The 27,345-nt window shown below is 41.3% G+C and overlaps 1 protein-coding gene across 4 annotated transcripts in view; it reads left to right on the top strand.

Annotated features, from left to right (window-relative positions):
* bcas3 (BCAS3 microtubule associated cell migration factor) overlaps window positions 1–27,345 on the top strand; it is a 1,192,206-nt gene that overhangs the window by 714,349 nt on the left and 450,512 nt on the right. For all 4 annotated transcript variants that reach the window (XM_072590043.1, XM_072590044.1, XM_072590042.1 and 1 more), the window contains 2 exons: window positions 17,334–17,530; window positions 20,899–20,996. In XM_072590043.1, the coding sequence (XP_072446144.1) occupies window positions 17,334–17,530; window positions 20,899–20,996 (295 nt within the window). The remainder of the gene's footprint in view (window positions 1–17,333; window positions 17,531–20,898; window positions 20,997–27,345) is intronic.

Below are 27,345 nucleotides of genomic sequence, written 5' to 3'. Positions count from 1 at the left end.
GATTATGAAGTTTATAGGATGGGCAGAGGAAATGGAGTAGTTTAGTGATGTGAAACAAAATTACCTCAATGATGAGGGAGGGGAAAACATTCAATAGAGACTGTATGGGTGGAACATACAAACAGTAGAGGATCTAAAATTGTAATTGGTGTTGTGTACAGACTCAAGATTAGAGTGGTGCTGGAAAAGCACAGCAGGTCAAGCAGCATTCGAGGAGCAAGAAAATCGACATTTCGGCAGGAGCCCTTGCCTGGTAGCAGCTCTGAAGTGCTTCGTTATAGAAATGCAGAAATTAAGCAAGTGTAGAACAAAGCTAGTGTAGTATCAGTTGGGAATTTTTAATTTCAACATAGACTGGGAGAGGCATCTGTCAGAAAGGTAGTGAATTTCTGGAGTGTACCTGGGATAGTTTCCTATAGCAATATATCCCATATATAACAAGGGAATAAACAAAATTATATTTAGTAATGAGAAATGAACCAGATTTAATTAGTCACCTAATTATGCATGAACATTTATATATAGTTATCATAACATGACCGAGTTAAAAGTAACATTTGAAAACGAATAGCATGAATCAATTAGTTTTAGATTTAGGTAAGGCCAACTTTCACAAGATGAAACAGAGATTGTCCATAGTAAACAGGGAACATCAGCTATTGAGTAAAACAGCTAAAGAACAGTAGAGGATGTTTAAAGAAACATTTTAGCACAATACAAAACTAGTTTATACAGAGGAACCTCAATTATCAGAATACCAATTATCCGAAAGTCGGAGTATCTGAAGGAGATCTCGAAGTCCCGACAGAGACATTGCATCAAAGACGTGTGTCCAACACTGATCGCGTCTTTTGTTTACAGTGACTAAAAGTACTGCCAAGAACAGTCCCAGACTGATGGAAGCGCAGACACCGTCTCTAAATGACTGACCTACCACCTTGACTCTCTCTCTTCCCACACTCTCCCTGGAGTTCTACACAGGGGTGTACCCTAAACCTCCCTTCCTCAGACAATCTCTCCAACATTGTCCAGGACAGAGCAAAGGTAGAACCTGTCAGAAAGTTGCAGTCAAGTGTAGTGGTATTCCAGTCCAGCTGCCTCAGAGAAGGGGTGGGGGGGTGCACAGGGGGGTGGGGGAGGGGTAGGTAGGGGGCGGTGTTGGGCAGACGGGGTGCAGGCGGGGGGTGGTGTTGGATGGGATTGGGGGCATGCAAGACGGTGTTGGACGGGATTGGAGGCGGGGGGGCCGGGGGCTCATGTGCACTGTGATGCTGCCATATCTCCTGAACAGGGAGCAGACTTTACAGAAAACTCCAAGCCCCAGAGAAAAGGCATTCAATCGATTAACCGAATAATCAATTATCCAAACAAAATAGCGCCCGCCCATCTCATTTGGATAATCGAGGTTCTTCCGTACTCCTGAGAGGGAAAAGCTCCACTTCACAGAAAAAAAACGAATCATTGACAAAGAGTTAAGGGACAGCATAAAACTGTCCCAACCTATTCAACCTCTCCCTATAGCTCAAATCCTCCAACCCTGACAACATCCTTGTAAATCTTTTCTGAACCCTTTCAAGTTTCACAGTATCTTTCCGATAGGAAGGAGTCCAGAACTGCACGCAATATTCCAACAGTGGCCTAACCAATGTCCTGTACAGCCGCAACATGACCTCCCAACTCCTGTACTCAATTCTCTGACCAATAAAGGAAAGCATACCAAACGCCTTCTTCACTATCCTATCTACCTGCGACTCCACTTTCAAGGAGCTATGAACCTGCACTCCAAGGTCTCTTTGTTCAGCAACATTCCCTAGGACCTTACCATTAAGTGTATAAGTCCTGCTAAGATTTGCTTTCCCAAAATGCAGCACCTCGCATTTATTTGAATTAAACTGCATCTGCCACTTCTTAGCCCATTGGCCGATCTGGTCCAGATCCTGTTGTAATCTGAGGTAACCCTCTTCACTGTCCATTACACCTCTAATTTTGGTGTCATCTGCAAACTTACTAATTGTACCTCTTATGCTCGCATCCAAATCATTTATGTAAATGACAAAAAGTAGAGGGCCCAGCACCGATCCTTGTGGTACTCCACTGGTCACAGGCCGCCAGTATGAAAAACAACCCTCCACCACAACCCTCTATCTTCTACCTTTGAGCCAGTTCTGTATCCAAATGGCTAGTTCTCCCTGTATTTCATGAGATCTAACCTTGCTAATCAGTCTCCCATGGGGAACCTTGTTGAACGCCTTACTGAAGTCCATATAGATCACACCTACTGCTCTGCCCTCATCAATCTTCTTTGTTAATTCTTCAAAAAACTCAATCAAGTTTGTGAGACATGATTTCCCACGCACAAAGCCATGTTGACTATCTCAAATCAGTTCTTGCCTTTCTAAATACATGTACATCCTGTCCCTCAGGATTCCCTCCAACAACTTGCCCACCACTGAGGTCAGGCTCACTGGTCTGTAGTTCCCTGGCTTGTCTTTACCACCCTTCTTAAACAGTGGCATCACGTTTGCCAACCTCCAGTCTTCCGGCACCTCACCTGTGATTATCGATGATACAAATATCTCAGCAAGAGGCCCAGCAATCACTTCCCTAGCTTCCCACAGAGTTCTCGGGTACACCTGATCAGGTCTGGGGATTTATCCACCTTTAACTGTTTCAAGACATCCAGCACTTCCTCCTCTGTAATCTGGACATTTTGCAAGATGTCACCATCTATTTCCCTACAGTCTATATCTTCCATATCCTTTTCCACAGTAAATACTGATGCAAAATATTCATTTAGTATCTCCCCCATTTTCTGTGGCTCCAGGGGCCCTATTCTCTCCCTAGTTACCCTTTTGTCCTTAATATATTTGTAAAACCCCTTTGGATTCTCCTTAATTCTATTTGCCAAAGCTATCTCATGTCCCCGTTTTGCCCTCCTGATTTTTCTCTTAATTATACTCCTACTTTCTTTATACTCTTCTAAGGATTCACTCGATCTATCCTGACATATACCTGACATATGCTTCCTTCTTTTTTTGAACCAAACCCTCAATTTCTTTAGTCATCCAGCATTCCCTATACCTACCAGCCTTCCCTTTCACCCTGACAGGAATATACTTTCTCTGGATTCTTGTTATCTCATTTCTGAAAGCTTCCCATTTTTCAGCCGTCTCTTTACCTGCGAAAATCTACCTCCAATCAGCTTTCGAAAGTTCTTGCCTAATACCGTCAAAATTGGCCTTTCTCCAATTTAGAACTTCAACTTTTAGATCTGGTCCACCCTTTTCCATCACTATTTTAAAATGAATAGAATTATGGTCGCTGGCCCCAAAGTGCTCCCCCACTGACACCTCAGTCACCTGCCCTGCCTTATTTCCCAAGAGTAGGTCAAGGTTTGCACCTTCTCTAGTAGGTACATCCACACATTGAATCAGAAAATTGTCTTGTACACACTTAAGAAATTCCTCTCCATCTAAACCTTTAACACTATGGCAGTCCCAGTCAATGTTTGGAAAGTTAAAATCCCCTTCTATAACTACCCTATTATTCTTACAGATAGCTGAGATCTCCTCACATGTTTGTTTCTCAATTTCCCTCTGACTATTGGGGGGGGGGGGTCTATAATACAATCCCAATAAGGCGATCATCCCTTTCTTATTTCTCAGTTCCACCCAAATAACTTCCCTGGATGTATTTCTGGGAATATACTCCCTCAGCACAGCTGTAATGCTATCCCTTATCAAAAATGCCACACCCGCTCCTCTCCTGCCTCCCTTTCGATCCTTCCTGTAGGATTTGTATCCTGGAACATTAAACTGCCAGTCCTGCCCATCCCTGAGCCATGTTTGCGTATTTGCTATGATATCCCAGTCCCATGTTCCTAACCAAGCCTTGAGTTCATCTGCCTTCTCTGTTAGGCCCTTTGCATTGAAATAAATACAGTTTAAATTATTAGTCCTACCTTGTCCCTGCCTGCCCTGACTGTTTGACTCACTTCTGTTCTCAACTGTACCAGTCTCAGATTGATTTGGAGAATCAAAGAAGTGAAACTATCACTGTATTCTAACAGGTGAAAGGCTTAACAGACAATAAGTTCTTCAATGTATAATTTCACTTACATCACACTGCAAATTTTTGCTATAAATTCTGTGTTATGATCGAGTCCTCCACTATCACCTGGTGAAGGAGCGTCGCTCTGAAAGCTAGTGTGCTTCCAGTTAACCCAGTTGGACTATAACCTGGCGTTGTGTGATTTTTAACTTTGTCTCAGATTGATCTCTTTCCTTCCCCACCCCCTTCCCTCCCCCCACCCCCCACCTTACTAGTTTAAATCGTCCCGAGCAGTTCTAGCAAATTTCCCTGCCAGCATTTTAGTCCCCTTCCAATTTCGGTGCAATCCATCCTTCTTGTACAGGTCACTTCTTCCCCAAAAGAGATTCCAATGATCCAAAAATGTGAATCCTTCTGCCATACACCAGCTCCTCAGCCTTGCATTAATCTGCTTATCCTCCTATTCCTGCCCTCACTAGCTCATAGCACTGAGAGTAATCCAGATATTACTACCCTTGAGGACCTTCTTTTTAAATTTCTGCCTCACTCTCTGTAATCTCCCTTCAGAATCTCAACCTTTTCCCCTCCTATGTCGTTGGTTCCAATGTGGACAATGACCTCCTGCTGGCCCCTCTCCCCCATGAGAACATCTCTGAGACATCCTTGATCCTGGCACCAGGGAGACAACACACCATTCTGCTTTTTCTCTGCTGGCCACAGAAACGTCTGTCTGTACCTCTGACTACAGAATCCCCTCACACAATTGATCTCTTGGAAGCCGACTTACCCCTCGTTGCATTAGAGCCAGTCTCAATACCAGAAACTTGGCTGTTAAAGGAAGGAGGGGAGCGCATTTTAGATGTGCTTTTCGAGTTCCCTAGATATATGAGTCATCCCTCCTCGTTGGAAAATTGTATTTCACTCCATTTTTTTAAAGAAGGTTGAGAGAGGAAAATCAGGGAACTACAGACCAGTTAGCCTAACATTTGTGGTGGGGCAATTGTTGGAGTCTATAATCAAAAATGATTGATAATCACTGAATATCTTGAAAGTTTCCAGTTAATCCAGGAGAACCCGCATGGATTCATGACAGGTAGGTCATGCCTGACAAACCTCATTGCATTTTTTGAAGAGGTGACTAAAGTAGTGGAATGCTTATGGATGTTGATTATATGGACTTCCAGAAAGCAGTTGATAAAGTCCCACGTAAGAGTTTGTTAACTAAAGTAGCAGCCCACGAATTGAGGGCAGGTTACTGACCTGGCAGGGAAATTGTTTGGTAGATGAGAAAAACAGAGGTAATGGCGAGGATGTGACCAGTGGTGATCCATAAGGATTTGTGATCAGACCTTAATTATTCACATTATTTATTCAAGACTTGAATAATGACATGGCTAAAATTGCCGATGACACAAAATTAGGTAACATTGTAGACAATGTAGATGGTAGCATAAATTTACAAATGGATATTTGTGGACTCAGTGAATGGGCAAAATTGTGGCAGACCTTGCAAATCTCACTAACAGGTGCAGAAAATAATCAAGGAAGCTAATGGAATGCTGGCCTCTTTATATGGAAAACTCGACTACAAGGCTGTAGAAGTTATGCTGCTATTAGACAAAATCCTGGTTAGACCCAATTGGATTACTGTGAGCAGATCTGGGCACAACACCTTCAGAACAATATATTGGCATTGAATGGAATACAATGCAGATTTACTAGAATGATACTTTGACTTCAGGGGTTAGTTCTGAAGAGAAATTACACAAATAAGTCCTGTTTCTCTGGAATTTAGAAGGATAAGAAGTAACCTGATCAAAGTCTCCAATATGTTAACAGGAAAGGATGGGGTAGATAAAGTTAAGCTATTTCCAATGGTTGGGGATTCCAGACTAGAGACCATAATATGAGAATTAGAGCCAGACCATTCAGGAGACATGTTAGGAAGCACTTCTACACACAAAGGCTGGTAGATATTTGGAACTCTCGTCCACAAACCGCAGTAGATGCTGGATCAGTTAATTTTAAATCTGAGATAGATAATTTTTTGAGCAAAGGTATTCAAGGATATGGACCCAAGGCTGGTGTATAGAATCAGGCCACAGATCATCCATGATCTCATTGAATGATGTAATAGGCTCAAGGAGATGAATGGCCTACCTTCCTGTTCCTATGTTCCTACAATGCTGTCTTGGACAGCAATTGTGATATTATTATGTGACTGGTATAACAAGCCTTCTGTAACTTTTTTTGTGTACATTGAACTTATCTAATTTAAATGAAGTTGATTGAACTAAGGAGCACAATAATTGTATGAGTAGAGCAGAATCTTTGGCCTATCCAGTCTATCTGAGAAAAGGCCAAAGACCAAATCATCCCAATCACGCTGGCATCTTCTCCAGTCATGTCAGTCCTGTGAAACATACAAGCAGAAGTTCAAGATAATATATCCCATTTCCGATGGTATCAGATATATTATGTTGTGCTTATTCCTGTGGAAGGAGAAGGAATAAGTCACTTGTCTTTATAAACTACTTTAGGACTGTCCCCAGGGACGACTGCCCTAGACGGGTTTTAGAAACAAGGAAAGGTGATGCAAACATTACTTTGCTATGGTAAAAGAGCAGCTGTTGCTAAATTTTCCCTTTCAATGTACAGTTCAGTTAATGTGTGCTGTCAGAATGCAAGGTAGACACAATATGTCTGCATTTGATGGAACAGCCGGTTCAGCAGTAACAGCTGGCCATAGCCTCAGTGAAAACTGAACAAGCATCTGTTCAATTTTCAGCTCTGCCACACTGATGGTGTTAGTGATTAATCTGCAAAGCTGTTGTGTCTTTCTCCCCCTGTGCATTTAAAAAATAATAGCAAGGATATTAAAATATAGAAATGCCTCTAAAAGTAGGATTCTAATAATTTATTTTGAAAAAATCTCTAATCTCTGCTGCAACTAGACTGGAAGAGTTCATCTGTAAATGGATCAGACATTAGTACCATCTGATGTGGCCTTGCTTGTGCTGAATCCTGACCCACATTCTCCCTTTCTCAGCAGCCCACCTACCTGATTTTAGCAGTCAATGTGCTCATTCCCTCCACGAGGAAAATGTGTTGTTTTCAAGAATTGTTTTCAAAAAACATGTAGTAAAATTCCAACTTTTTGTTCTTCAAGCAACCTATACTTATAACATATATTAATACCATTATAATACACACAGAAATAAACACCCAGGCATAGCCACAGGCTAGTAATATATACAAGGGGTTCAAATTGTTAATGAATGGGCTATCGGCTACAATCAAATGCAAGGGTGTGGGGAAGGGTTGGTGGGTGCAGAGTGAGTGTCAAGTGGCCCATATAAAGAGCAACAGATACCTGGGATTGAATTACAGGCTGGAAACTAGTTTGACCAGTTTAGATAGTTTAATGATTGCAGGCATTGAGGGGTTTCAAGTATATATGTTAAAAGTAAATATTGACCCTAGAATGGGTTGTAGCTTGGAGTCTAATTGAGGGGAGTTCAGGTGATTTAGTTATGGAATGATAGATTCCTGAGAGTCATAACAGACGATTATCTAAAAAAAAAGTTCAGATGATATAGGAACAGGAGCGGGTTAGTGATGCTGGGAGAGCACAGCAGTTCAGGCGCATCTACTGCTCCTCGGGTACTGCCTGAACTGCTGTGCTCTTCCAGCACCACTAATCCAGAATCTGGTTTCCAGCATCTGCAGTCATTGATTTTACCCAGGAGTGGGCCATTCAGCCTTTAAGCCTGTCTCACCATTCAATAAGATCATGGTAGATTTGCAGCCTAGATTTGCATTCCAGGCGGTGGAATGTTCCTCCTGCAGGATGTTTGAGGTAGGGGTGACCACCGATACTCCTGCCGACTTCGTCTGCAGGAAATGCAGTCAGATCCTGATCCTCACCGAACGAGTTAGGGAACTGGAACTGGAGCTGGATGAGCTGAGGATTATTTGAGAGGCTGAGAGGGTGATCGATAGAAGCTACAGGGACATAGTTACGCCAGAGAACAGAGGTAGCTGGGTAACAGTTAGAGGTGGAAAGGGGAAGAAGCAGGCAGTGCAGGGTTCCCCTGTGGTCGTTCCCCTAAAAAATAAGTATACAGCTTTGGAAACTGTTGGGGGGGGACAGCCTTGCAGGTGTAAGCTGCAGTGAAGGGGTCTGTGGCTCTGAGACTCAGAAGGGAAAGGGGGAGAGGAGGAAAGCGCTAGTTATAGGGGACTCTCTAGTTAGAGGGACGGACAGGCGGTTCTATGGACATGGGCGAGACTCTCGGATGGTTTGTTGCCTCCCGGGTGCTAGGGTCCGAGACGTCTCGGACCGTGTCTTCAGAATCCTTAAGGGGGAGGTTGTGCAGCCAGAAGTCGTGGTACACATTGGCACCAACGACATAGGTAGGAAGAGGGGTGGGGAGGTCATTCAAGAGCTCAAGGAGTTAGGCTGGAAGCTAAAAGCTAGGACAGACAGAGTCGTCATCTCTGGGTTGTTGCCGGTGCCACGTGACAGAGAGGCAAAGAAGAGGGAGAGAGTGCAGTTGAACACGTGGCTGCAAGGATGGTGTAGGAGGGAGGGCTTCAGATATTTGGACAATGGACTGCATTCTGGGGAAGGTGGGACCTGTATAAACAGGACGGGTTGCACCTGAACCAGAAGGGCACCAATATCCTGGGGGGTAGGTTTGCTAGCACTCTTCGGGGGGGTTTAAACTAATTTGGCAGGGGGATGGGATCCGGACTTGTAGTCCAGCAAGTAAGCTAGCTGTGTGTCAGGATGCCCAAGACTGTAGGGAGGCTGTGGAGAAGGAGGCACTGACAGGGACTACTTGCGGACACAGAGATGGGCTCAAGTGCGTATACTTCAACGCAAGGAGTATCAGAAATAAGGTGGGTGAACTTAAGGCGTGGATCGGTACCTGGGACTACGATGTTGTGGCCATCACGGAAACATGGATAGATGAGGGACAGGAATGGCTGTTGGAGGTTCCTGGTTACAGATGTTTCAGTAAGATTAGGGAGGGTGGTAAAAAAGGAGGGGGGGTGGCATTGCTAATTAGAAATGGTATAACGGCTGCAGAAAGGAAGTTTGAGGGGGATCTGCCTCTGGAGGTAGTATGGGCTGAAGTCAGAAATAGGAAAGGTGCAGTCACCTTGTTGGGTGTTTATTATAGGCCCCCCAATAGCAGCAGAGATGTGGAGAAACAGATTGGGAAACAGATTTTGGAAAGGTGCAGAAGCCACAGGGTCGTAGTCATGGGCGACTTCAACTTCCCAAATATTGATTGGAAGCTCTTTAGATCAAGTAGATTGGATGGGGTGGTGTTTGTGCAGTGTGTCCAGGAAGCTTTTCTAACGCAGTATGTAGATTGTCCAACCAGAGGGGAGGCCATATTGGATTTGGTACTCGGTAATGAACTGGGACAAGTGGTGGGCTTGTTAGTGGGTGAACATTTTGGTGATGGTGACCACAATTCTGTGACTTTCACCTTGGTTATGGAGAGAGATAGGTGCGCACAACAAGGAAGATTTTACAATTGGGGGAAGGGAAATTACAATGCTGTAAGACAGGATTTGAGGAGCATACGTTGGGAGCATAGGCTGTCAGGGAAGGATGTGGTGGAAATGTGGAACTTTTTCAAGGAGCAGATACGACGTGTCCTTGATATGTATGTACCGATCAGGCAGGAAAGAAATGGTCGTGTGAAGGAGCCTTGGTTGACGAGGGAGGTTGAATGTCTAGTAAAGAGGAAGAAGGAGGCTTACATAAGGTTGAGGAAACAGGGTTCAGACAGAGCAGTGGAGGGATACAGGATAGCCAGAAGGGACCTGAAGAAAGGGATTAGGAGAGCTAAGAGAGGGCATGAAAAATCCTTGGCGGATAGGATCAAGGATAACCCCAAGGCATTCTATGCGCATGTGAGAAACCTGAGAATGACGAGAACGAGGGTAGGTCCGATCAAGGACTGTAGTGGGAGACTGTGTATTGTGTCGGAAGAGATAGGAGAGGTCTTGAACAAGTACTTCTCTTCAGTATTTACGAACGAGAGGGACCGTATTGTTGAAGAGGAGAGTGTGAAACGGACTGATAAGCTAGAAGAGATACCTGTTAGGAAGGAAGATGTGTTGGACATTTTGAACAACTTGAGGATAGACAAGTCCCCCGGGCCTGACGGGATATATCCTAGGATTATGTGGGAAGCAAGAGAGGAAATTGCAGTACCGTTGGCAATGATCTTCTCGTCTTCACTGGCAACGGGGGTGGTACCAGGGGACTGGAGAGTAGCGAATGTTGTGCCCCTGTTCAAAAAAGGGAATAGGGATAACCCCGGGAATTACAGGCCAGTTAGTCTTACTTCTGTGGTAGGCAAAGTAATGGAAAGGGTACTGAGGGATAGGATTTACGAGTATCTGGAAAGACACTGCTTGATTAGGGACAGCCAGCACGGATTTGTGAAGGGTAGGTCTTGCCTTACAAGTCTTATTGAATTCTTCGAGGAGGTGACCAAGCATGTGGATGAGGGTAGAGCAGTGGATGTAGTGTACATGGATTTTAGTAAGGCATTTGATAAGGTTCCCCATGGTAGGCTTATGCGGAAAGTCAGGAGGCATGGGATAGAGGGAAATTTGGCCAATTGGATAGAAAACTGGCTAATCAGTCGAAGGCAGAGAGTGGTGGTAGATGGTAAATATTCAGCCTGGAGCCCAGTTACAAGTGGAGTTCCGCAGGGATCAGTTCTGGGTCCTCTGCTGTTTGTAATTTTTATTAATGACTTAGATGAGGGAGTCGAAGGGTGGGTCAGTAAATTTGCAGATGATACGAAGATAGGTGGAGTTGTGGACAGTGAGGAGGGCTATTGTCGGCTGCAGAGGGACTTAGATATGATGCAGAGCTGGGCTGAGGAGTGGCAGATGGAGTTCAACCCTGCCAAGTGTGAGTTTGTCCATTTCGGAAGAACAAATAAGAATGCGGAATACAGGGTTAATGGTAGGGTTCTTAGTCAGGTGGAGGAACAGAGGGATCTTGGGGTCTATGTACATAGATCTTTGAAGTTTGCCACTCAGGTGGATAGAGTTTGTAAGAAGGCCCATGAAGTATTATCGTTCATTAGCAGAGGGATTGAATTCAAGAGTCGTGAAGTGATGTTGCAGCTGTACAGGACTTTGGTTAGGCCACAGTTGGAGTACTGTGTGCAGTTCTGGTTGCCTCACTTTAGGAAAGATGTGGAAGCTTTGGAGAGGGTGCAGAGAAGATTTACCAGGATGTTGCCTGGAATGGAGAGTAGGTCGTACGAGGATAGGTTGAGAGTTCTCGGCCTTTTCTCGTTGGAACGGCGAAGGATGAGGGGTGACTTGATAGAGGTTTATAAGATGATCAGAGGAATAGATAGAGTAGACAGTCAGAAACTTTTTCCCCGGGTACAACAGAGTGTTACAAGGGGACATAAATTTAAGGTGAAGGGTGGAAGGTATAGGGGAGATGTCAGGGGTGGGTTCTTTACCCAGAGAGTGGTGGGGGCATGGAATGCGCTGCCCGTGGGAGTGGTAGAGTCAGAATCATTGGCGACCTTTAATCGGCATTTGGATAGGTACATGGATGGGTGCTTAATCTAGGTTAGAAGTTCGGCACAACATCGTGGGCCGAAGGGCCTGTTCTGTGCTGTATTGTTCTATGTTCTATGTTCTATGTTCTAACTCTATATACCTGCCTTTGGCCCATATCCCTTTTTGTTTGATATTATCTATCTCAAATGTAAAATTAACAACTGATCCAACATCCACTCCATTTGTGGAAGAGAGTTCCAAATGTCTACCAAATCTTTTTATGTAGAAGTGCTTCCTAACATCTCTCCTGAATGGTCTGGCCCTACTTTTCATGTTTTGCCTTCTTCTTCTAGAATCCCCAACCAGTGGAAGTAATTTATCTCTATCTACCTCATCCTTTCCTGTTAATACTTTGAAGATCAGGTCACCACTTAACCATCTAAATTCCAGAGAAAACAGCCTTATTTGTATAATATTTCTTTACAACACCACTGTAAGTATCATTCTTTTAAACGATGTTATACTTCCTGCAAGGCTAGTCCATCATTCCTAAGGTGTGGTACCCAGATCTGCTCACAGTACTCCAGGCAGGATCTAACTAGGGTTTTGACAAACTGCAGCATTACTTCTGCAACCTTTTACACCAGTCCTATAAATATAAAGGCCAGCATTCTATAAGCTTTCCTGATCAGTTTCTGCACCTGTTCGTGCATGTTAAAAAATTGTGCACTTGAACCCCTAAATCTCTTTGGACATCCATTGTATTTAACATCATACCATCTGGAAAGTATCCTGATCTATCCTTTCTCAGTCCAAAGTGGATAACCTCACGCTTGTTTACATTGAACTCCATCTGACACAGCTTTGCCCATTCACCTAATCTATCAATATCCTTTTCGTCATTTTATACTATCATTTCCATCATCTACAATGCTGCCTAACTTTGTGAGGTGCTACTTTTTCAGAAAGCAAATCTTAGCAGGACTTAGCAGGTAAGGACCTAGGGAGTGTTGCTGAACTTTGGAGTGCAGGTTCATATCTCCTTTGAAAGTGGAGTCGCAGGTAGAAAGGATAGTGAAGAAGGTGTTTGGTATGCTTTCTTTTATTGGTCAGAGTATTGAGTACAGGAGTTGGGAGGTCATGTTGCGGCTGTACAGGACATTGGTTAGGCCACTGTTAGAATATTGCGTGCAGTTCTGGTCTCCTTCCTATCGGAAAGAAGTTGTGAAACTTGAAAGGGTTCAGAAAAGGTTTACAAGGATGTTGTCAGGGTTGGAGGATTTGAGCTATAGGGAGAGATTGAATAGGCTGGGACTGTTTTCCCTGGAGCATCGGAGACTGAGGGGTGACCTTACAGAGGTTTACAAAATCATGAGGGGCATGGATAGGATAAATAGATAAAGTATTTTCCCTGGGGTGGGTTGAGTCCAGGACTAGAGGGCATAGGTTTAGGGTGAGAGGAGAAAGATATAAAAGAGACCTCAGGAGCAACTTTTTCACGCAGAGAGTGGTATGTGTATGGAATGACCTGCCAGAGGAAGTGGTGGAGGCGAATACAATTGCAACATTTAAAAGGCATCTGGATGGTATATGAATAGGAAGGGTTTGGAGGGATATGGGCCAGATGTTGGCAGGTTGGGATATCTGGTCTGCATGGATGAATTGGACCGAAGGTTCTATTTCTGTGCTGTACATCTCTATGACTCCATCAGACTTTCTCTCATTTTCTAAGTTGCACATAAATAATTAAGGCTCTAACAAAAATCCTCGTAGGACACCACTGGTCAAATCTTGCCAATTTGAGTACTTATTTATTATTCCTACTTTCTGTCAGCTGCCACCCAACCAATTTCCCAAACTAGGAGATAAATTTAAGCAATCTGAAACTATCATTTGAACTTCAATGTGAGATTGCCCTACTGACACTCCAAGATTCATTATAATTATTTTTAATCAACCTGTTCAAACATGTTATTACACACTTCCTGAACAAGTGGCCTTGCACCCAGATCTTCGAGCCAAGAAGTAAGGACGCTACCACAATGCCACACAAGTTTTGTTATATATCATGGATTTGCTCTGTACATTGTGTAATTATGACACGGTTTCATTCATTTTTAAATCATTTAGTTTTCCCAAAATAGGTGTCATGAAAGATGTCAACAAAAAATGTGGTGTGAATTACATAGAATATAGAACATAGAACAATACAGTGCAGAACAGGCCCTTCGGCCCTTGATGTGGCACCGACCTGTGAACTATTCTAAGCTCATCCCCCTACACTGTCCCATCATCATCCATGTGCTTATGCAAGAATTGTTTAAATCTCCCTAATGTGGCTGAGTTGACTACATTGGCAGGCAGGGTATTCCACGCCCTTACCACTCTCTGAGTAAAGAACCTGCCTCTGACATCTGTCTTAAATCTATCACCCCTCAATTTGTAGTTATGCCCCCTCATACAAGCTGACGTCATCACCCTAGGAAAAAGGCTCTCTCTGTCTACCCTATCTAATCCTCTGATCATCTTGTATGTCTCTATCAAATCACCTCTTAGCCTTCTTCTTTCCAATGAGAACAGACCCAAGTCTCTCAGCCTTTCCTCACAAGAGCTTCCCTCTAGACCAGGCAACATCCTGGTAAATCTCCTCTGCACCTTTTCCAATGCTTCCACATCCTTCCTGTAATGGGGCGACCAGAACTGTATACAATATTCTAACTGCGGCCGCACTAATGCTTTGTATAGTTGCAGCATGACATTATGGCTCCGGAACTCAATTCCTCTACCAATGAAACCTAACACACCGTATGTCTTCTTAACAGCACTATCAACCTGAGTGGCAACTTTCAGGGATCTATGCACATGGATCCCTCTGCACATCCACACTACCAAGAATCTTTCCATTGACCCCCAGTACTCTGCCTTCCTGTAATTCTTCCCAAAGTGAATCACCTCATATTTAGCTGCATCCTTAAAAGATCTTGTGCCATTCTTCAAATAGGAGTAGGGAAATTCTTCCCCATATATATGATCACTGAAGGAACAGATAGATAATAAAATGTTGCTATTCTATCTTGATGTATACAAATTGACCGTGACATTTGCTACTCCTGCACTGCAAAAATACCTCATTAGTTGTAAAGTTCTTGAGGACATCCTGAAGCTGTGAAGTGTGCTATATGACTACATGTTCAGGTACCTTAATTTAAAAAAAATAGTGTTTGCATTTCCATCAATCTATTACTACAATTCTGTTGGTCAGTGGAGTTTTCTGACTTCAAGGTTGGTCACATTGGCTCTGTAACTTAGAGCAGCACAACCTGCATACTGGACTCTAAATGCATAACCAAGTTTCAGTGGTAGCTATATATTCAATTGCCACAGCCCTAAGCTCGGTAATTCTTTCCCAAAACCTCTCTACCCCTCTTCTCCTTTAAGGCGTACATTAAAACACATTTCTTGGCCAAAGCTCTGAACATCTTATCCTAATATCAACTTAAGTGGCTTGCTATCAGATTTTGTTTGATAATGTTTTTGTGAATTGCCTTGGATGTTTTATTCCATTTAAAATACTACATAATTGGAAGTTCCTGTACAGATGAAGTTGCAGTATGGGGTGACTGTAATCCAGTAAAGGTGAATAAGGTGGCATCTCATGTAGAGTAATGTTTTGCTTGAAGCAAATAAATGGTGGAATTAATTTTTGCCCTTGTCACTTGAGTTTTGCATGGTCCAAGGTCATTGAGTGAGAATTGCATTCCTGTTACAGGACCCACCTGGTTTTCTTCCTATTTAAACGTGGAAGTGCTACTATGGTTCTCCAGTTTTTTCAAATTTTTTAATAATGCAGATTTGACAGGAGCTCAGGAGCAGGCATTCTTATTTCATACTATTTATTGTTGATTTCAATTAAAATGAATTGAAGGAAATGAGGACAAACCCTTGTTTGTGACCACTTCACTGCTGCACCACCCGTAGATACTTGAACTTAAAAATACCACCTCAGGTTGACATGAACACTCATCCCTCACTCTCTGATTATAATCTTCCAATACTTAGTGCAACTGCATCTGGCTCAAGATATTTATAATATTCTCAGTGGGAGGAATATGGACTAAATATTCTTTTGATGTATTGACATACTGCGGTGGGTTCTTTTGTACATTGCGGAAGTTTTAGTTTAGTAATTGTATATTAGATGACTCCCATCAGATCTAACTTGACTCTGTTATGTAAAAGCAGGTCAATCTGACCGTGGTTGGAGAAAAAACAAAATATTCTCAAATTAAGCCCATGAAGAGATTGTCCTTCTTAAAAACATGTGTTTTTGTGTGCTAAAGTGTAAAATGTATGCTATTTGCCTCATTGTTCAAATTTCATTCTACAAACTTCAGCAGTAAATACCATACTTCTGATTTTTTTTTATTTCCACATCAGGTGTGTGGGACGAATTAGATAGTTGTCTCGAAGAGCCAGCTAGTTATGATGTTTCAGTGCCTACAAATCATCATAATGATGTTTCAGTGCTACAAATTCTCTGAGGTGTGTCTCGAGTTCAGTTTGGATTATTAGTTTGTGAACAAATAGATACCTGGGTTAGGGTTAGTTTTACTTAACTAAATAACATTAGCTCCGGCTGGCTGTGCTGATTGCACACATAGATCACTGAGATTCAAAAGTAACATGCAGTCAGCAGCACGGTGCCCACTTACTCATTTTCCTGGCTACTGAAGGGACAGTTAACATTACTGAGAGTGCATAATGAAACTTCGCATGAGGTTATTTGATCCATCAGGTCCATTTGTTTCATCAGCTTTTGTACAACCAGCTCATCTATGAACTGACTTCGAACACTTTTCATTTCTCAAACAAAGATCCTGCAGTTTCGTCCTGTCACATGTAAAACAAGTGCAAACTGAAAGTATCTGTTTTACATTTTAAACTGAAGAATTCCATTTATATAATTCATCATGTGTCATTGTGAGAATGATAACTACTCAGGATCATAAATTGCTTTTGTGAGTCCTCAAATGACTGAACAGGCCAGTTCTGAACCTTTAGCTCTGTGGGCACAATGGACAGACATCCTTCAAGGAGCTGAATTGCAGGCTTTGCTACCATTTGTTTCCTTTCCTGCTGCCACTCTGCCTCATCATTGAAGATATTAGAATTCAAAGTATGGCTTGATGGCAAGTTGTTGCCATTTTGAACAATTGGTAGCAAGCTTCTTTCAGTTATTAACATCACTGATGCTGCACTTTAATCAAAGCTTTAGAGTGTCTTTTAAGCTTTTTCTTTGTCCTCTTTTTTAATACTGGCCCATTTCAGAGGTGAGAGAACAGGCCTTGTCGGAGGGAAATGCTTTTCAGCCTCACGGTGTCCAGTTCATTTTAGTTGGCATTGCAGGCATTTTGCCTGAATGCATGTAGAGCTGACTTCAATAAAGAATAGCATTTATGTGATCCTTACATTGCACCCAGAAAATGCAGCAGAGATACTGCTGATGGAATTCCTCTTCTCAGAACAGTTCTGATAAAGGGTCACTGGACTCAAAACGTTAGCTCTGTTTTCTTTCTACAGATGCTACCGGACCTGTTGTGTTTCTCCAGCATTCTCTGATACTCATACACTTCCTTTGCTTTTGCCTGTGTTTATTGTTGTTCATTATTTATAGACACATTTTTAATAATGTTGCCATTTGAACTTTGAATGTTTATTTTCAGGTTGAGATCGTGACACACACAGGACCCCACAGGCGCCTATGGATGGGTCCACAGTTTCAGTTTAAGACGATTCATCCTTCAGGACAAACAACAGTTATTTCTTCCAGTTCCTCAGTACTTCAATCACAGGGACCCAGTGACACCCCACAGCCACTTATGGACTTTGATACTGATGACCTAGAACTCAATAGTCTGAGGTAAGGAAATTCATCATAGTATGCAAGTACTGGTTCTCTGTACATTGTCCAAGATACAGAATCTCAATGGTATTGGAAAGTCTGTTCTTTCATCGCATACCTGAATTGCTTCCCCTCTTCCCCATCAGAAAATTAAGCTGCGCAAACATCAAATTGCACTTGTTAGTGTTTGTTGTCATTGTTGGATTCATTATTGAAGTGTAAAATGTAGTTACAGTGAACTAATGCATCAAACATTCCTCTAGTTCCTATTGAATTTTTTTTTCTGTTTTGTTCAAACCAAGATGCATAGAGTCTTATAGCACAGAAACTAGTGCTGTCAAACAGACCGAGGGGTGCAGTGCATAGTTCCTTGAAAGTGGAGTCTTAAGTAGTTTGGATGATGAAGAAAGTGTTTGGCATGCTTGCCTTCATTGGTCAGATCATTGTGTATAGGAATTGAGATGTTATGTTGCAGCTGTACAGAACATTAATGAGGCCACTTTTGGGATACTGCATACAATTCTGGTCACCATTCTATAGGAAGGATAATATTAAACCTGAGAGGGTGCAGAAAAGATTTACAAGAATGCTGCTGGGACTGGAGGGTTTGAGCTATAGAGAGAGGCTGAATAGGCTGGGGCTTTTTTCTCTGGAGCATCGAAGGTTGAGGGGTGATTTTTATTGAGGTTTGTAAAATCATGAAGAAAATAGATAGGGTGAATAGCCAAGATGTTTTTCCCAGGGTAGAGGAGTCCAAAACTAGAGGGCATAGCTTTAAGGTGAGAGGGGAAAGAAGTAAATGGACCTGAGGGGTAACTTCACACAGAGGTGGTGCGTGTATGGAATGAGGGGCCAGAGGTAGTGGTGGAGGCTGGTATGATTACAATGTTTAAAAGGCAGCTGGATGTGTATATGAATAAGAAAGATTTAAGGGGATATGGGCCAAATGCTGGCAAATGAAACTAGGTTAGATTGGGATGTCTGGTCGGCATGTACGAGTTGGACCAAAGGGTCTGTTCCCATACTGTATGACTGTTTTACTCTGTAACTCATCCATGCCAACCAGGTTTCCTAAAAATGGCTAATGTGGTGCCATTATTTAAGGAAGGCTACAAGGAAAAACCAGGGAACAATAAACTGGTGAGCCTACATTAATCATAGGTAAGTTGTTTGCATTTGGAAAGGCAAGGACTGATTAGGGAGAACCAAAATGGCTGCCTGCATGGGAAATTGTGCCTCACTAAGTTGATTGAGTTTTTTGAAAAGGTGACAAAGAAGATTGATGAAGGCAGAGCGGTAGATGTTGTCTCCATGGACTTCAGCAAAGTGTTCAACAAGGTCCACATGGTAGACTGGTTAGTAAGGTTAGATCACATGGGATCTGGGGGATCTAGCCAATTTGATACAAAATTGGCTTGAAAGAAGGAGACAGAGCGTGGTCATGGAGGGTTGTTTTTTGGACTGGAAGCCTGTGACATGTGGTGTGCCACAGGGATCAGCACTGAATCCATTACTTTTTGTCATTTATACAAATGATTTGGATATGAATATATGAGGTATGGTTAGTAAGTTTGCAGATGGCACCAAAATAGATGGAGTAGTGGATAGTGAAGAAGATTACATCACAGTACAATGCAACTTTGACCAGGTGGGCCACTTGGCCGAGGAGTGGCAGATGGAGTTTAATTTAGATAAATGTGAGGTGTTGCATTTTGGCAGGAGTTATACAGTTAATAGTAGAGCCCTGGGGAGTGTTACCGAACAAAGATACCGAGGGGTTCCGGTGCACATTTCCTTGAAAGTGGAGTCACAGGGAGACAGGGTAGTGAAGAAGGTGAGTGGCACACTTGCCTTCATTGGTCAGAACATTTGAGTATAGAAGTTGGGATGTCATGTTGTGGCTGCACGGGACATCAGTGAAGCCACTTGTAGAATACTGCATACAGTTCTGCTTGCCCTTTTCTAGGAAGGATGTTGTTAAACTTGGGAGGGTACAGAAAAGACTTACAAGGATGTTGCTCGGACTGGAGGGTTTGAGCTATAGAGAGAGGCTGAATAAACTGATTTTTTTCTCCTGGATTGTTGGAGACTGAGGGATAACTTTATAGAAGATTATAAAATCATGAGGGGCATGGTTGGGGATGAATAGTGAAGGTCTTTTTCTTAGGGTGGAGGAACCTAAACCTAGGGGGCATAGGTTTAAGGTGAGGGAAAATATGTAAAATGGCCCTGAGGGGTAACTATTTCATGCAGAGGATGGTGCATGTCTGGAATGAACTGCCAGAGGAAGTGGTGGAAGCAGGTACAAATGCAGCATTTAAAATACACTGGGAAAGGTTTAGAGGGATATGGGCCAAATGCTGGCAAAAGGGACTAGATCAGATTGAGATGTTTGGTCGGCATGGATGAAGTGGACTGAGGGTTTTTTTCCATGCTGTATGACTCTATGGCTGTAATGCTGTAATGTGAATTACAGTGAAGCACTTGGCTGTTTTCACATCACTGTATGAATTGGTTGAAACTGGCAAATTTCTAAAGCATTTCTTCAGGTACAAATAAGTCTTGGAGGTTTATTTAGACCAATCACTCTCTAAACACCAACATCAATGCCATGTTTCCAGGGAAAACATTAATCACATTTCCATCAACAGGAAAACATCAATGATAAGCGCACAGAACTTTTTCTATCTTTGAACAACTTTGTGAATGCAACACAATACTAATTCCAATGGAGATATCAAAAGGAAGGGTTTCAAGTTTATAAGTGTGTAGCTCATTTTAGGGCACAAAAATTACAAGCAGAATTTAAAGCTCTACCTAGTGGGAAGTTTAGTGATGGAAACTAATTTAGTTAAGCACCAGGATGGTGGTTGGAGATCCTGCCACCTGCCAAACATACCCCATCCCATTTAAGACAGTAACAGGAAGACACATGAATACCCTTCACATTTGATGCCTATTCTGCATTATGGAAGCAAGGCAGACAAACCCATCCATGATTGACTTAAGGACTCCTGGTGTGTGTGGTTGGTGTTGCTGCTGGTCCCTTAGTCACAGGATAATGGCTGAGCATCCTTTTATCAGGAAGGAAGAGGCACACTTCCCCTCAGTCCCCAATCTTTACAAAGCTTTGAAGAATCCACATGTGGTCTAGGTCAGGCCCTGTTTTTGTTTTGGTCATCATGTGGAGCAGAACTGGATGGTTTGTTTTAGTATTGCATGGAGAGAATCTGTTTGGGGGAGAACATTGAATTTAACTATGTCACATAATCAGCATTCAATATAATAATCAAAAGTGCAGTCGTTCTGGTGAAATATTTGTGCAAATGACAGCCAGATTACCGTTGCAATGTTTAACACATTATTTTTGGATATTATGGTGTCAGGATCCAGCCAGTCCGCTCAGAACCTGTTAGCATGCCAGGATCATCAAGGGTAATTGCTGACCGAAGAACTCTTTCAACAGTGATTGATGCTGGATCAGGTAGGAAATCTATGCACAGGTTATACTGGCAGGGAGGAGATGACTTAACTTTACCTGCCTAACTCTCTTATTTGAATGTGTATAATACTCTAGTTTGTTAAAGACTGATTTGTTCAGCAGATTTCCATTTGATTTTTCACAAGGTGTCACAAGCTATCTTAAGAATTAATAGTAACATGTTTTCCATGTATATGCTAAAGTAAATGTCTTGTCTAATGTGAAGAAAATCTGCAGTGGATTAACTACGGAGTGCATGTGCACAGGTAGTTGGATGGTACATGTTGACAGAGTGAAAGTTCTTGCTGTAAAAGAGTCAGATAATTTTTGTCATCTGCAACAACAAAAATTTATTTCTGTCTTCAAGTTTCCATTGTTTCACATATTTGTTACCTGAATATGTTACCAAGGTTTTCTGCTTCCTAGTATGCTATGGCAAAGATATGATGGTGTGGATTTTTCTGATATATGCCCTCGTGTGCATCATGAGTACAATTGAATCAAACTGAACATGCCTCCTGATATGAATGAGAATTGACAGCAGAATAAACTTCAGTCTCAAGCATACTGATAATAAATAACAGCCATGCCATGTTGAATAGCGGAGCGGGCTCAGTGGACTGAATGGCCTGCTTCTGTTTTCTGTGTTTTTATGGAGAAGTGTTGTGTTTTCACATACATTTCCTACAAGCCTTTTGTCATGTGCTCAAGTCAGGGTAGAATTGTTCTGGGTGCAGTGACGTAAATGATTGATGATAAGTTCCTCTGGACAGTATTTCCTGCAAAAACACAAGTGTGCACTTTGTTACTATTTATGTACCCATTATGAACAATAGATTCAGCACGTAGAACTCTCTGACCCTCAGCTTGAAAATCCAGTTCAAATGCAGTTGGCATTCACATTGCTTCCTCTCAAGGGCTTGTTTTGTCTGCCCTCGCCTGTAGGACAGGAGTGAAAAACTAGGAACAGGAATCAAAGCTCCTGAGTTCAAGTATTCCTCTTACTGAGTTAATCAAGAAGTGCTGTGGAAAGAATTCAGGATGTGCCTGAAAGACAACTTGTCCAAGCAGAATAGTGTGACAGAAAAGTGAGAACTGAGAAGTTTACACCAGTAACATTTCAACCTGTCACTATCTAAAGACACATAGGATAACCACTCTAAACATGCATCCTTAAACTGACCCACAGCCATTTTTTTCAAATTGGCTCATCTTTAAACGTCTTTAATTCTAACCTGCCTCCAGGATGTCCAAGGAATGAGGTAGAATTCCAGTGTTATGCTCTCACTGTTATTGATTTCAATGGGAAATAAAATTGAGTAGAATGTAAAGTCAGTGATGCACCCAGTCACCTCAGTCTACGGAAGAGCTGGTTCCACTGAAGCTGTTCCCTGTGAGCAGTGGCAGACTCTTTGCAGGAATACCAGATGTCTCACCACCCACAAAATATGTTACAGTCAGGAATTCTACATGTAATAAGCAAACCTATTTTTGCAAAAGTTTGAAAAATATTGTTTTTACATTGATTTTAATCTTTCAATGTGATGTAATCCAGATACACAACACAACTGACGGATTTAAAATTTGTGAGTCAGATTCCAAAAGTCTTACATTGCTTGTGGTCTCTCTGTTTTTCAGTAAACCACCAGTTCCTGTTATGTATGCTTTACTGTTCCAACATTCTAGCTCATTGCAATCTCAGCAACACTGTTCAAGCCCTCATTGACTTGGGTTAGATTTGGTGCCACCCAGTTCGCAGCAATGAGCAGTAAGTTATAAGTGTCTAACCATGCATTTTAAATATGTAATTCTAAGACAGTTTCCAACTTAACTTTTAACATTGAGGTTTACTTTGATCTTCCACTCAAACCAGTTTTTGCCAAAATTCTCAAACATTTATATTCAATCATCTTTCATTATCCTTAATGACCACTTAAAAAAAAACAAAACAAAGAGTACCGAAGGATTAAAAGCAGTATTTATATTGTGACTACCAGTCTACAGGATGAATTTTGAGCAGGTTTATATTCTCTGGCTACAAAGCAGTATTTTGTGACCAAGAGAAAAGCCCTATACATACTCACAGAGCTCAACATCTGGCTAGTAAATTATAAAACTCATTGAGAGCACAACTGTGTCCATAATCTCAAACTACTCCAAAAACGCCCTGTGCTAAGTCCGAAAAAATAGCCAGAAATCTAGAACATCAGTTTAGCACTGTACTGGAATGGCATTCTTAACATTGTGATGTTCAATAGGAGAAGGGTGGCCTGCCTGAATGTATCAGTTTATCCCAATGGTTTTCAGAGGGCAACGAGACTGGAGGTGAGGGCTCAATTAGACCTGCCATGACTTTATCGAATAATGGAGACTAAGAAGGGCCAAATGGCGTATTCGTGCTCTTGATTGTATGTTAATATGTAGCCATCTTCCATCTCCCAGTTGGTAACTTTAGAAATGCATTCTTATTTTTGCATCTATTTGTGTATGCAAAGTAAGATATGCTCCACACTGCTGCAGAAGTTGTACAAAACAATGATTTTCGTTCAGTTCTATCACCTTCTAATGATATTTATTTAAATAAGGAGTATGGTGACATTATCAGATACAGTCTTAAACAATTAAGCCAGCCAACGGCATTCAGAGGTTGAGAGAGATGGTCATCGGAAAGGTCTGAACTAATTCAGCTTCTTTGCACCACCAGATCAATTTTCAGTATCAGAACTTTCTGTTTAATCAAGTATGCATAACATAGAAGGATATAAAAACAGATCAAAGTGGAAAGATCAGAACAAATAATCTTAGTGTTAGTTGAATCTTTATGCCTTTAGTTTGTAAATGCTGCTAAACAATATTTAGCTTGTTAAAACTAAAAATAGAAAGTTAATTCTCCCTTAAATGAAAACATTAACCTATTTTTTTCATAATCTAGTATGGAACAACACACTTTATGTAGGCTTTATTGCATTTTTAAAAATACTAATGAGACTAAACTATATTAGGGAGTGGTCTCTAATGTAGAATAATTACTCTACATTACCATTGTTCCTAAATTATTTCAGACAGTCCACTGCAACTCTACATACACTGGAATCTCTAAGAAACCTTTTATGATTGGACCAGGATTTCTGTGAAATACAAGTAAACATAAGCAATTTGTATATCTTTGCAACAAAACCCATTGAATCATCCATTCAGCCACTGTGTCTGATCCAAACAGAAAACTCTGAACAAAAGCTATTTTACACAAAAGTGATTAGAAAGCCAATGTGGTCTTTTGCGAGCAACTCGGTAGTAGACTGAGGTGTACTTGTTGTGCCAATAATTTTTTAAATTTTTTAAATAATTTTTTTAAAACATTCAATACTTTGAATGTTTGATCAAGAATTCTAAACTGCTGGAAATATTAAAAAGGTAATTTTTTACATTGAAATTTCACACTCAGATCAGGGGTGTATGCCATGGAGTTGTTTGGATATTGGTTTTGGACAGTCATTTGTAAAATTTGAATTAATTTCTGGTGATGGTGGTGGTGGTGGTGATGATATGCTGCTTAGAAGCTGGTATAAAATAGCAGAAATTCTGGCTCTGTATATGCTTGAAATTACTAGACCCTGCAAAAGAGGGGCTCATTATTCCTACTGGCTCTTGTCTGTTTATAATTGTACAAGGGTAGCATATCAAGCAGTAATGTGGTAGTCCAAAACACAACTTCTTCCTGATGGCAATTGTACTCATCGAATAACTGGCTTAGCTTGCATTCTTGATCTCTTAATTACATACCAACAGCAACATCATAATGACTAATTGTGAGCTTTCCTGTATTAGATGTAGCAATTCTTAAGTAATGCTTGTAAAATCTCATCCATGTCGTTGGTACTAAACCACTTAATACGTCTCTGAACTTGAACCATTTTAGTATTAAGACTAACTCTAATGGAACAGATACATTAAATATGCAGAAAAAATTGCAGGGAAGAAACTTGTGACTCCATTGTAAAGACTTATCAGAGCTTTAAGAGGCTCCTGCTGGCAAAAAGAGGTCTCTTTGTGGTGCACAGATTTTGAAATTTTCTATCATATTTGCAGCAGCTGCAAAAAAATGGGAGGATCACCAGGTCGAAATAGCAGCAGGACACAATACAGAAATTAGTCTTAATTTAGTCTACTCTATGGATAGCATTTGGTATATTCCATGGTTATAAAGTAAAGAATATATGAAATACAGGTGTATTTAAGTATTCACATTATATATCCATCAGTTTCAGGTTCTTTGTTACAGTTGACTTTCACCTAGTTCCCAGTGTATTTGTCTATTCATTCCAGCAGATAAACAACAATCAAAAATTATTTTCTTCAAGTAGCACTTAAAATGTTACCTAAAGTTATAGTACTTTGCGAAAGTGAGGAAAGCTACATTGTTTGCATTGTCATCCTTCAAAAGGACAGTTAAACAATGTCCTGTCTTCATGTTTGGATCAACCATGTACAAAGTAGAAGAGAACATCCTCTTGGTAACTTGACCAATACTTCTTTCTCAAATACAGCAAATATAGCATTGTTGCTGAGGAGCGATTAGCACATTTGTCTACGTAATCAGTCACTGACTTCAAAATATTAATCATGTAAAGTGCTTTAGGTCATTTTGACAATACAATAAGTTGTTATATCAATGTAAGCATTTCTCTTTCTTTGTATGTGAATGGGATAGTTTAGTAGTGATTTTACAAGTGTTCAAAGGCTGCCTGGTAATTGTCATGACATAGTTCATGATTTGTTTTCTGTCCCCAATTTTATACCTCTCCTCTCCTTCTGAAAGCGTTAACCTGCATGCTGGAAGCAGTTCTCTCGGCACCGGTTTGATGTGATACCTCAGTCAAATAGTAGTTCTTGTGTGAGATTTGGCAGTGTTGGCATGCTCAGTTCTTATCTATTCCTCACTCAAAGTGCACTGCTGATATGAATTAGTGATCAGGAGTGGGAATCCCTAAAGAGGGACTTTGTGAGTGATTAATGCACCTCCATTGTCGTCTCAGCTGAGATATGCTAGTTCATCACAAATGGGCGGAATTACTGATTTGATTTTCATAACCTGCTTCCAGCCATCTCTGTACTCTGCACTCATCCCTTTTTGATGAACATATTTATAGAGATTCAATAATCAAAATAGATGTGTATTCATTTTATTAATACCCTGAGTCTGTGCCTACTTTTAATACAGGAGGAAAGATTTTCCCACACGTTTAAGCAGGTTTATCATCTATATCAGTCAGCTTCCATTGTAGCTTGGATCCACAGAGTGAAATCAAATCCAGATGAATTGTTCCAATAAACAAGCTCCCCACTAAAAGATCAACAACAGTTTGCATTAATAGAACATCTTTAATATCGCAAAAACAGCCCCCAGGAATGTTGTCCAACAAAATGCATCATTGAGTTGCTCAAGGAAGTATCAGACCAGGTGATTTGTTCAAAGATGTAGTATTCAGCAGTAATTTATGGCAAAGTATGGCAGCAAGTTTTAAGAAAGGAATTCAAGAGCTTAACACCTAAGCAGCTGAAGGCATGGCCCACCAACGGTGGAGCAAATAAAATCAGGCTAGTGCAAAAGGTCAGGATTATAAGCTGAAGGAGGTTACAGAGATAAAATGAGGGTCATTGAGGGATTTGAATATAGCAAAGGTTATGCTTTTAAAACTGAGGCATTGGTAGACTGGGAGTCAGTGTAAGCACTATGATGATGGGTGAATAGGACTTGGTACAAGTTAGAGTATGAGCAACAGAGTTTTAGATCAACTCAAGTTTATGGAGGCTTATGGGTGACAGTGCAAGCAGGAGGTCCTTGGAACCTGGAAGGAACAAAGCATTGATAGACAGTTCAGCAGGAAGTTAAGGCTAGTTCAGAGATGGGTGATTTACAGAGTTGGAAATAGTCAGTCTTAGTGGTGGAGAAGAATAAAATTGGCAGTTTAGCTCAGATTTAACAGGGATGTCTAGATTGCAATCCATCTGGTTCAGCCCCAGAAATTAAAAGACCCCATATTGACACCCTCTAAAATCAGTTGATTTTTATGCAGCATATTTCCTTGACTTTCTGTATAATACACAATACAAAATAATTCATTGTCACGTATATTGAAACAGGAAGGAAAAGTTTTTTTTAGAGACATAAGGTACAAGTCATTCTGTTATAATGTGCATTTCGTCAATGTGAATTTGCTGTAATTGGACTCACTATTTCTACAGCGCAAACTTTTAAAACATGTTGGCTCTAACACAATTACAGCATTGTAAGTGTTGTTTCTAAAGTGTGACTTTTCTATAACGCAGAGTTGCACAAGAATGCAACCAT

The sequence above is a fragment of the Chiloscyllium punctatum genome, chromosome 19 (genome assembly GCF_047496795.1).
Source record: "Chiloscyllium punctatum isolate Juve2018m chromosome 19, sChiPun1.3, whole genome shotgun sequence".
NCBI classification, from domain to species: Eukaryota; Metazoa; Chordata; class Chondrichthyes; order Orectolobiformes; family Hemiscylliidae; genus Chiloscyllium; species Chiloscyllium punctatum.
Note: the sequence above shows the minus strand (reverse complement) of the source record. Positions and strands in the feature narration are given on the sequence as shown.